The sequence below is a fragment of the Anopheles stephensi genome, chromosome 2, assembly GCF_013141755.1.
Source record: "Anopheles stephensi strain Indian chromosome 2, UCI_ANSTEP_V1.0, whole genome shotgun sequence".
Lineage (NCBI taxonomy): Eukaryota > Metazoa > Arthropoda > Insecta > Diptera > Culicidae > Anopheles > Anopheles stephensi.
This window is the reverse complement of record NC_050202.1, coordinates 32837382-32850170: the sequence shown is the minus strand read 5'-3', so window position 1 is coordinate 32850170 and position 12789 is coordinate 32837382. Positions and strand designations below refer to the sequence as shown.

The following is a 12789-nucleotide window of genomic DNA, read 5'->3' as shown; positions in this document are numbered from 1 at the left end:
AGTGTTCGATCACCTATCATCTACTTCGGAAAACAAAGAATGATTTCAAAGGTTTTAAAGACCTCACAACTCATCTTCGCGAAGGATGTTAACAGCTCCGGTGAGATAAATCTCTAACAGTGACTTATTGGCATGCCTTTTACAGGTTGTTTATTGATAATTAGTACCAATTACAAGAATAATTGTACTAATTTTTGAATCTTTTCAAGATACATCGAACATTTCAAGCTTCAACATCATTTACGAACAATTTCAACATGATTTACGTATCCTGCGATTCACATAAATCGTCTGATTTGCCTACAATGTGAGACAGATACTGTGTTTTACTAATTCAATCAATAAGGCACAAACATCAATATCTGTTTTTTCTTCATCGGCCAGGGTTAAATTGAAAAATCATAAAAAACATTAATTTAATGCTGTTCAAAATACTTCTGTACGCATTTCTTATACGTCAGTTTGACTAATATTCATAATTCAACGTATTCGGAATTAAATAAGCTTCAAGCTAATGGCCAGATTATGAGAAAGACACGGCTCTCAAGCCTCATCGCCTCTAAAACATACAATCCATTTGTGATCTTTCTCTATGATGCTGGCTGGCTGTGAAAGTGATGAAAGACGTGGTCTTCAGTGTGGAATATCTGTGAGAACAGGGCTGTTTGGTAAATTAAGCGTATTGTAACCAAATAAGTAAATAAAAAGCATACACGACAAGACTAAACTCAAGTTAGATCAACTTAAATAATATCTAAGCTATTACATGCCTTAGCTCCAAAACCTATCGAATTCTCCATCACTTTTAAATCTGTCTAGGTCTGAAAAATTAACCAATTAAAGTAAATATCGTTTAAATGCATCAGTTGTGCGGTCTAGGCTGTTTGACGTAGGAATCCAATCTAATTAAGCTTATTAGGCTACTATCAAAACTATTTGTGCGACTGTTACTTATACACATATTTTTCAGCTTAGAAAAGGAGAGATTTTACTTACAAAAAAATGAATAAAAAATTAGAGCATTGAGCATCGACAAATTAGTATCAACAGACGATAGCATCGCTACAACTCAGACAAAAACGCAACGCTACTTGAACTACCGTTTACTTGAAGGGTAAAAAGTGTCGTTCGATTGTTCATGTTCACCAGATACTGTTTGTTAGTCACACAATTTAGCGAAGATTTAATAAAAGTCGAGAATAGACGGGGGCAGATGCAGACGTTTGAGTTTTAAGGTTTGTTGTTTACAATTCAGGCTACAGTGCTCATAATCCCAAGGGTGGCTGGCTGTGACTCCAGACAAAGCGCTTGAGGGCTGACTAACTTTCACACTCCTTGGCCGCGTTCAGATGTGACTGCACTGCAATCCAAGATCATAAAATCACCACAGTCCGCACAGAGACACGCCACCGTGCCGATATCGAAAAAGCAAAGAGGCAATATCTGCAGTTTTCTCGTTCGATTCGCAAAGCCGAACCAAGCAATGCAAAGCCGAGCGCAATCCCAGCAGCAGACGTTATGATTTACAACGCCTGAACTTCAAGCCCAACGCTGGAGATCCATCGATCGGCTCACTTTTACGACTCTTGCGTCTTTCTCCGTTTCCACGTTCGTTCCGTGTAAATGGGTGGCTGGATCGGGAGTTGAGAAGATGCCGACTGTCGGGAGTCTCGTTTTATCACGGATGTTTTGTTGGGGACCATGAAGGTGGGGTTAATTTCCATAAGGGACATTAAAAGTGACCTCGTTGGACCGCACTTCGTTCAAGCTGAGATTGAAATGTCCGTGGACTTCAAGCATTGCGGTTCAATGACCGATGAACAATAGTAGAGTTGCGCGGATTTCGCAAGAATGCATGTGGAGCGAGAAGGGCATTAGATGCATTACCACTTCGCACGATTAGTCTTGGTATGAACAATCATCACATTCTTGTGCGGATTAGTTAAGCCACAGCCATGAAATATTGTGGGTCTTATGATGGGGGAGGGGGGAGCACATTTCCGTGTGAAATGGCTGTAAAGTTCTCCAATTTCGACAGCTTCTTATAGCCTACAACTTTGTAGCCGTCACCTTTGCTGTGGTTCGTTTTTTTTTTGAAATCCACGCGTTTTCAGTGAACTGCCAAGGGTGTGTTACACCGAAAGCGAATCGGAGCACGGCCTAGGACTATGTTCTAGCCCTAATTTTATGTTCACCCATTATTGAGCATACCTTTTGATTTTCCTATCGACCGTCGTGCAAGTAGCTCAGTGCTTATACAGTTCTTTGCGAAATCGGACCTCTGAGATTCTGGTACATTAAAAACCAAGAGTTATAAGGATCGATCCCTCAGTAAGCTGCCTCTAGGCTAATTGTATTCTTCATTCTACCCTCGGGTACTTGCTGGTGCTAATTGGTTTGGAGTTGTAGCTCGATTTGTTACAGCGCATGAGTGATATCTCGCGTTTGGAAAGATACGATAAGACTGACCTAGGCTCTTTATGGTTATCTACGGAAAATACATATCGGATCGATACTTATCATACTTCGGATTAACCATAACATTGCACTATTCTGCGCTATAAAAAAAGGCCAAATTTCATTCTATGTGTGTTTATGGATTGAGATAAGAGGAAAAGTTAATTTTAGTAAACAGGAAAATATTTGGAAATAATAAAACAGGAAATATTTTTAACCGAAAAGAGTATGACAGAGACAGGAGAGCTAATAATAAAGAACAGTATCACCAAAAACCGGGGCTGTCCGGTGGCCGAGGCAACAGCGGCGCCGGTGTTACGTAGGGCCCCGTACATAGGGCTGACTACTTTACTACGGGTAATTTGAAGTCCCAGAAAGCTAGAAATGGCAGGCTGAGACCTCTCGAGGTTGCAGTGCCACCGAAGAAGAAGGTTATTAAAAGCCAAAAATAGAAATTGCAATATTCAAAATCAAACATGCATGACGAAAACAGAGTGTAAATCGCAAAAATTTATATTAAAAAAATGCGAGTTAGAAAGGGGATAACAAATGTCATGTACGGGAGTTGGGGCGAAGGGGAACGGAAATGCGTGAGAGAGAAAGGAGGAGATAAAATGTTATTCTGAGGCTGAAACTAACACAAAACTAGTATTTGGAATTGTTGAAGTCCTCTTTTTTACTTAAGCAAAATACGCAAAATATAGAAAGCATAGGTGCTGATCACGACATTGTCAACGTTCTTTCCTTCGGATCGTTCTTTTCGGAAGAATTTGGAAAATAATTGCATTTTGTTTAATTCTGGATCATATTATAAAACATTATTCTATTCGATAAAATAAAATTAATATAAAAATAACTTCATATAATCGAGAATATAATAAAAAGGTACAGCGTGTCTACAGGAAAAGTTGGATCCAATAGCGTTTATAACTCTTTGCAAATGCTGTTTGGAAAATGCACGGTAAAGGTGACAAATTTTAGGTTATAAAGGTAAGTTATCTTTAAATGTCATACTGTTTGAGAAATATTTAGTAATTGAGACTTAATTGGTACATTTAGTATGGAAATAAATATTTCAAAATGTTCCCAGTTTGTACACTAAACTTTAAATCGTTTCTATTGCAACCAACAGCATTTTGAGGAAGTGTAGCTTTTTAGTAAAACTTTGTTGTAGCATCTGAAAACAGTGCATGTAACATCCGAAATAGAACAAACCTTACCCTGGTTTTAGTGATGGCTAGCCAATAGTACAACATCTTGAAATTTCTACCTCCTAAGTTAGAAAGCTTGGACAATCATATTCGTACGAAACACCGTCAACGTCGCTAGGTGTACAATCAAGTGAAGAAAGCCAGAAATGCAGATAAAGACCTCTCTTGAGACAGTCGCATCGCTAGCTTCCTTCTCTGTTCCAATAAAGACAAAGAATTACTGGATTACTGAACTGAAAGCTCAGCCTACCTGGCGAACAATGCTCGTTAACTGGGCAGACGTTTCCAGGGTGGCAATCATCCAAATCAAACCACGGATTACATAGATATCACTTTAATTGATGTATTTCAGTAGTGAAAGTAATTTTATGTTTAGATCTAGGATAATTTCTTTCAGTTCAATTTGGGGGAAAATATTCGAATAATTGATGACTTCCCAAAGGAAGGTGGATCACACGATTTACTTGCCTAAAAGTAAGGCGTAGAATGTACCACTGTGGCTCATTTTCATAAATACCACAAAAAGATTTACTTGCTAAACCCGGCCACTTTAAGGACCATGGAGTTGAAAACAGGAAGACTATGAGGGAACAGTCGTTTCCCTTAGCAGAGGAAGCCTATTACAAAATAATCCAACATCCTGGAGAAAATGCCATTGTCACGTTGAATGTTTTGCGTGTTAAAGGAGGATCTCCCAATAGGTTATGAGCCCAAAACCATAAGTTTGTTTACTGGTAGTAGCTTAGGCTCATAAAGACTGTTTTTTCAAGGTTAAAGAGTCTAACTAGTCTAACAAACTTATGAAAAATGAATTATCATCTAGCGAATCTATAAAATGTCTAAATTTATTAATGATGAAATGACTTTAAGGAGTACATAGAATGCCAGAGTGCTTTCACCGCTGATAGCGAACGGACGTATATCAGATAGCTCCAGTGAAACAAGAAATATTAACAGAGTGATTACAGTCAAACAAAGCCAAAGCTTTTGCTCGGACTACCATGGGCCGGGCCAAAGGATCTTCAACCAAGAGGCTTGCTTCCATGCCCCTTAGTTCGTTCCATAAATCTGTGGTTAGCCATCCCTCAAAATCGGTTAAAACAGCGGATACAAATCCGTTTGGTATTCTGGAATCCATCGCCGATGATGAAATTGAGGTGAACACGCATACGCAACACGTTAAAACGGTTAAATCAACGAAACAACCACCAACAATAACCGTGGCGAGCACCAACGTTGCAGATGTGCACAAAAAAATAATTCCGTCAGGTGTTGTGAGATATACCACCAACGTTACATTCAAAGGAATAGTAGTGCGAACGGATTCCATCGACAATCACAAAAAACTACTGAGCCACTTTAAAAAGATAGGTCTCAGTTTCCACTCTTATCAGCTCGAAGAAGATAAGACAACGAAAATATTCCTGCTCGGGCTGCTAGACATGCCCATCAAGAATTTACAAAAAATTCTGTTAGAAGAGAAATTAACTCCGGTGGCAATAAAGAAGTTGGCCATGAAGCAGAAGCGTTACGATGAGCAAGCTGCGTACTTGCTACACTTCAGTAAAGGGACGGTGGAACTCAAAGTGCTCCGTACGATTACTGCACTTGACCACCAGAAAGTGAGCTGGAAATATTACTCAAATAAAAACGGCGTAATGCAATGCAAAAATTGCCAGAACTTCGGTCACGGCGGTGACAATTGTTTTAGACAGCCTAAGTGCATCAAATGCGGTGAAACACATACATCTTCGACATGCCCGTTAGCGAAAGAATGTGAGGACGGTATAATACCGACGCACAAGTTAAAGTGTGCGAACTGTGGCGGTAACCACACAGCCAACTACACGGGCTGCCCTAACAGAAAAAAGTTCGAAGCTACGCAGACAAGCCGACGCACTACCACATCTCAAACAAGGCAGGTAACGCTCTCGCATAATAACTTTCCTCTCCTGAATAACCCAAACTCTTCCCAGTCCCAGTACCAAAGAACAGAAAAAACATATAATCCAAACACACGCATTCCCCAGTCGGCATCATACGCAGATGTTACCAATACTGGTCAAAAAGATCTCTTCGGACCAGATGAGCTGGCGCTAATAATTACAGAAACGTTTTCTAATCTTCGAAATTGTTCCTCCAAAGAAGACCAAATCATGGTTGTATTTAAAATAGTTCAAAAATTCTGTTTCCCATGAAATGGCTAATACAACCAATATGAAAATTTCATACTGGAATGCAAATAGCATTTCAACTAAAAAACTAGACCTATTTAATTTTCTTGACGTTCACTCAATAGATGTTATGGCAATCACAGAAACATTTCTAAAACCTGGTCAGCGTTTTAGCATGCCAAACTACCTAGTTTATAGGTTGGATCGTTTGGACGGCGCCCAAAAGTCGGAGCACTATTACTAGTAAAAAGTAGCATAAATAATGAGCTGTTGCCTGGTTTTAACCTGGATATAATTGAAGCCATTGGAGTAAAAATATTTGTGAATAGCACTCCTATAACTATAATTTCCGCATACCATCCTGGAGGAAATACTAATATAGATAGCTTCAAAAAAGACATTAAAAAGCTAACTAGTAGAGCCAATAATTATTTCATTTGTGGAGATCTTAACGCAAGGCACAGAATGTGGAACTGTGCATCTGCTAACAAAGCTGGAAAATCCCTATTTGAGGAAATTCAAAAAGGTCAATTTTCTATATGCTTTCCTAATTCTCCTACTTATATTCCATCAAACTCTAACTTCATGCCGTCTACATTAGATGTAGTTTTAACAAACAACAATTTAAACATTTCTGATCCGATCACTCTCTCGGAACTAACTTCCGATCATTTACCGGTTTATTTTCAAATCGAAAACACATCCCCTGCTTAATAAACCGGATAAACAAATATATGACTATTCCAAAGCCAATTGGCATTTGTACAAAACAGTTTTGAAAAATAGTATTAACACAAATGAATTGGATCAAAGTATAATGGATCAAACTTCGCAAATTGACGAGTTAATAACTAAAGTTACAGATGCGATTCACGCAGCCCATAATATTGCTGTCCCACGCACAACACCGGGAAAATATAATATTATAATATCTGATAATGTTTTGTCACTCATCAAAATTCGCAATAAACTCAGGAAAAAATGGCAACGACATAGGCATAATTCAACGTTCAAATTGACTTATCTCTGGCTTAAAGCGACCATTCAATCCAAATTGAACATAGTTCGAAACGATGCTTGGTCAAACAATCTTGAAGCAATTAATAACGCACCAAATAATAATAACAATAATAGCAGAATGTGGCAATTAGTTAAAACATTGAAAAATGAACCCAATACTATCCAACCACTTAAAAAGGATGGGCATCTTCTTTTGACCTCAAAAGAGAAATGCGAGGCCATTAAATTACACTTTGAAAATGCACATAAAATAACCAGCCGATTTGTAAGTCCATTAGAAAATAAAGTAAGGACAGCAATGGACAATTTTCTTCGTACTCACCCAATTCCAGAATTCAACCCTACAGATTTCATAAAACCTAGCGATATTATCAAAACAATCAAAAACTTGAAAAGTAAAAAATCAACCGGACTAGACCAAATAAATAACAAAATGCTAAAACATCTTCCCAAAAACATAGTCGTTACCATAAATTTTATAATGAACAGTTCACTTAAGCTGGGGTATTTCCCGAACAGTTGGAAAACGGCAAAAGTAGTTCCCATACCTAAAATAGGAAAAGATCTCAGTATTGCCTTAAATTATCGACCAATAAGTTTATTTAGCTGCCTAGGAAAACTATGTGAAAAAATCATTTCTACGAAACTACGAACACATGTCGAAAGACTTAACATAATACCAAAAGCTCAATACGGATTTCAACCTGCTTTATCTACAACCCATCAACTAGATAGACTGAAAACTAACATAGTAAATAATAGAAGTTTAAAAAAATCTACAGGTCTCGTACTGCTCGACACTGAAAAGGCTTTTGATACCATTTGGTTCAACGGATTGACTGCCAAACTTATAAAACTCCAGTTTCCCAACTATTTAATCCACATAATAAGAAGTTTCATTACAAATAGGAAAAATAAAGTATTCATTCACTCCGCCAGTTCACAATCATACACCCCCTGTGCCGGGGTTCCACAGGGAAGCGTTATTTCTCCACTTTTATTTAATATATACATTTCGGATATTCCAAAAATGAAAAATTGTCAGCAATATCTCTATGCCGACGACGTCGCCATAGCAGCATCCGGAAAAAGATCCAATACAATAATTAACACTTTGAATTCCGCTCTTAAAGCATACACTATTTACTGTCAAAAATGGAAAATAAAAATCAACAATAGTAAAACTGAAGCCATCTTTTTCACTCGATTTACGTGTACAAAAAAATACCCAACAGACAAGTACAGGTATCAAATACAAACATCCCCTGGAAACAATCTGTGAGATATCTTGGAATGACTTTTGACAAAAGAATAACTTTCAAAGCACATATTGATTCCACAATTATAAAATGCACAAAAGTTTTTCGTAGCTTGTATAGCTTACTAAACAGAAAATCCAGGTTAAATCTAGACAATAAGCTCCTGTTATATGCTACGGTAACACGGCCTAATATTACCTATGCTTCTCCAGTATGGGATTCCTGCGCCAAAACACACAAACTTAGACTACAAAGAATTCAAAACAAGTGTCTGAAAAATATTTTAAATGTGCCACCTTGGTTCAGAACTAAAACACTGCATAGAATTTGTCAAATTCCTACCATTGCTGAATTTAACAGTAAATTAGTTTATAATTACAAAGTAAGATGTCGAAACAACAATCTAAATATACATCATGCGTAATTTTTTTTTCCTCTTCCAATCCTATTCATGATTCCAGAACTTCCATGAACCACTAACAATCCCAATTTTCTTAATCCCAAAACTTCCCTTTAGTTATTAAGAGCGTTAAAGCGATTTGAATGTTTAATGAATCATTATTTTGAAGTAAGAATTAGTCTGTAAAATTATTTAATAAGTAGGATTAAGTTTAAAAAATTTTTTTTCTTTCGTATTATGAAGTAGGTTTTATCGAAATTTTTCCTACTCCCAAATTTAAATCTGCACTTTGATCAAATAGCATTTAAACTGGCAAATCCAAACTATGTTTTAAAATTAGTGAGGAAAAATTTAAATTATTGAACCCACTATCAACAATATCTCAACAACTATTGTAAACAAATTTAAATTGAAATACATGAAGAATATACTACTACTACTACTAGTACATAGAATGATGTACTGAATGAAATGATAATGTGTACATAGAAAGCATTCACTCCTCATCAACTACAACATTACTCAATAACTTGATACAGCCAATATTCGTTAACTGGATTGCTTTTTAACCCCTTTTAACCAATTTTTTAAACAATTAAATGCTGCTAATATGCCCGGGATATGGCAAATGACTAGGAGGAAATGCCTTGTTAATTTTCTTTCATTGTTTGTTTTTCATGAATTTAATTCACAGTCACCACATGCGGTGGTGACAATACGGCATCAGACCGTAATAATTAATTAATAAATTAAAATAAAAATAAATGCTGCTAATATTTTCAGCGAAAAAATGCTCCAGCCAATTAAATGTATCTAGGCAACCCATGCATTTTTCTGTGTCTCGATTAAATGTTCACTCGTCGAGGCTGCAAAATGATTTTTTTCATTTTGTTTTTGGAATGGATGACGTAACACGATTGATTGCATTCAATGGATAACCAAATGAGAACACAAGACTTACCTTACATAACCCATCTTACTATAGACTGTCCAGGCTTCTTATTCTTCACAATGTCTTTCAAGCCTTCCCGCATCCGCAAGGGTCTCATCATACCAAGCCGAAATTTTCAGAATTTATAGCTCAAACAATTGAGCTTCTCCAACGAAATATTCGAGTCCGCCTCTATCACTTTCTCTAACAATCGTAAACAATCACACGAACTACCACTTTTCTTCAGAGCACTTTGTCTACACACGGGATCTTGAGCCCATAACGTACTGGAGTATATTTTATGACCAATGCACGAGGCAACATGTAATCGGTTTTTATACGAAAAATGTGATAGCCTACTATGAACTATGTTTTGCACGTTCACACCGAACCAATATCCCATGTTACTAGATTGGATCATATGATGGCCAAAAATGACACCTCAATGCATTCTGATACCCAACCGGATGCTAAGAAAGAAAGAATACAAAAAGCATCCTTCCCAACTTACTTCTTTTTTCGCGTAAACAACTTCGCATTAACAAAAGGAACCCAAACAGTATCAAAACACTTATTGAGTGAGGTTGAAACCAAAAGGAGCAATTTAAAGATGAGTTTAGAGTCATATTTTTTCATTATTTCAATCAATTATTTTTTTATCTACTAACAATACGGCTTCAAGGCGTCATTAATAAAAACAAATAAAATAATTATTTTTCTGTCCAAAAAAGTGACGACAGCCGGTGCAAGAAAGTATTCAGTCGGAAAAAAATTATTCTCAGGTCAATCACCGTGACCGGGCTCTATATTAACGCAGCTTAGTTTGCTTATAACGCAAGCTTATCTCTTTCACACTTACTTTACATTATCTAATCTATCTTGCTTTCCAACTCTACAAATCACATCGCAAAAAAGCTGTTTGTTTACTTTTTGACCTGTCTAAAAATTGTCACTCATTTTTCACCCTGTTTTCAGTTTCCTGAAAAATATTTGTCGGCACACACACCATGAAAAGTGAGTGCCGAAAACGTTTCTCATCTATCGAGGCCGGGAAGCTACACATTTGCTCCCTCGGTGGAGACGCTAAGTTTAACCAACGACCAACCGCTAGATCTTCGCGGCACGAGAGACTTAAGCTCAGCGTAAGAAAACGAGTGAGAGAAACGAGTTGCTCTCTCAATAGTGCAACAGCGACCAATCAAAGCCAAGAGCGCGATGCAACACCAACGATCGTTGCTTCGTTGCATCACAGGGATTTCTATGCTTTTCTCCCTCCACACTCACGCAACATACATGCTGCATTTTTGCCGAACGGAAACGAGTAAAATGTGAGTGCTCTAACTTTCTTAAGCCGGCTGCTCTCTCGCCGATCATCGTTCGTAGCCCTTTCTCACCGATCGCCACGATCGCAAGTGTCGAGCAGTGCAAGAAAAGTGCAATCCGCATTCAGTGTTGGGCTTTCTTGTGCTGTGTATGTGGTGCTTGGTGTCGTGTGGCATATCGATCAATTCTGTGCGATATTTCGCTATCATTCGGGGACGGAACAGTGTGTCGTGTAACGTTGTGTGTGTGTCCGCTTACTAATTTCGATTTCCATCAAAATGGACGGCGAAGGCCCTCCCGAGCTCGTAACATCGAACAGCTGCCGTAACGATAAGAAGCTGGTGGCGTTCATAATTGAGCGCCGAATGAGACTAATCGAAGTGGTGATGCCAATGGTGATGTTTTTAAGCAACGTGAAGGAAAACTTTCGTGCATTGTGGTTTTACAATAACTACGAGTGCAATATTCCTCCGAATGCGTCTAGACCTTTGACCACGGCGTATCGGAAAAGGCGACACCAGGAGCGACTGAACATGTTAATCGCCTACAGCACTCCCGGCTCCCAGCTCAACGTGGGGGGATACCTGAAGCGAGCTCACATCTCATTCTTCAACAAGGAAGACTTCTACTGCTTGTACAACATATATCATGCAAAGAAGGCCAATCTGACCTTTGTAGAATCCAGTTCTTCCGTACCACGTTTGTACAATAGCGCGCTAGTTCGAGGATCGGGGTCCATTTATCCATCCCCACTAAAAGAACGCTTAGTCGTGAGCTGCTTTAGTCTTGTGGAGTGTAGAGACTCAACTAACTATGGCCGTCATCTAAATGCTCGTCAGAACCTGGCCAGAGGAGATACGGCACTACGCGAGATGCCATTTGTGAGTTTACTTATAAAGGACTTGTGGATGCGATGCCACCATTGCCTGATCTACGCACCGCTCGTGCTCATCCCGTGCCAATCTTGCTCGCTGGCGTTGTTTTGTTCAGAGACCTGTCGTGATCTTGCCCACGAAGAATACCATTCAATGGAGTGTGCCATTATGCCGATCCTTCTTGGGCAGTATACACCCATCCAGTTTCTCGCTCTGCGTCTTACAATCCGTGTTTATAAAATGTTCCTCGGTACGTCGGATGCACTCGATGCGTACATTCGTAACCTATCCGATGACGTCAACGCAAATGAGTATAGCACGCCTAGTGCGAAGCCAGATTATCGGAAGATCTACGGACTGACAACCAACCGGAAGCATTTGTCCAGAAAAACACTGACCAACGATGGACTGAGAGCAGTCTCGCTGGCTAGGATGCTCGTGCGAAAACATTGTCTTCCAAACAGCTTTGTGAAACTGCTTGCCGAACTGACTGTGCGCCATTTGCACATCCTCCGTTCAAACGCTTTGGTCCTGCATTGCTCCGTGGACGAACCATCGAAGGACGAGTACAGCTCGAGTTCGGTGCCATACGCGCTAGTTCTGGTTACGACGGGCAGCATGTTCAACCATTCGTGCGACGCGAACGTGGAGTATTCGCTGTCACCTGACGGTGCAATTATGTTTGTAGCTAAACGTTGCATTCCAAGAGGCACACAGATGCACATCAACTATCGGTAAGTTACGACGACAATTTACGGGATGCGGAGAAGCATCACTTTACTTTATTATTTCTTCTTCACAGTATCGATCCCACGGATACCAGATATGCCTTTGAATGCTACTGCCTGAAGTGTACATGGGGACGTGCGCGTCATGGGTCAACCTCGGAACATATGGTGTAATCATGAAGCATAACAATGAATGCATAAATGTAGAGAGATTCAGAAATGTATCTATTTATTTTTACGTGAGTCGAAGTTGGAACTTAAAGATTTATCAAATTTATAATCTGATATGTTTATTACGCGATCGCGATTGTCATAGAATATTTTGATTCCTTATAACATCAAATTTTAGAATATCTTGTATGTTTTGGGTGAAGCGGAGTGTTTTGAAAAATCGCTAAATTGGTTAAGTAA

The 12789-nt window shown here is 38.7% G+C and overlaps 1 protein-coding gene across 1 annotated transcript; it reads left to right on the top strand.

The window, feature by feature from the left end:
- The first annotated feature begins 10792 nt into the window (after nucleotides 1-10792).
- On the top strand, nucleotides 10793-12789 carry LOC118503209 (SET and MYND domain-containing protein 4-like). The gene is made up of 2 exons (XM_036036197.1): nucleotides 10793-12384; nucleotides 12453-12789. Exons 1-2 carry the CDS (start codon nucleotides 11054-11056, stop codon nucleotides 12550-12552), a joined length of 1431 nt encoding a protein of 476 aa, XP_035892090.1. The 5' UTR covers nucleotides 10793-11053; the 3' UTR covers nucleotides 12553-12789.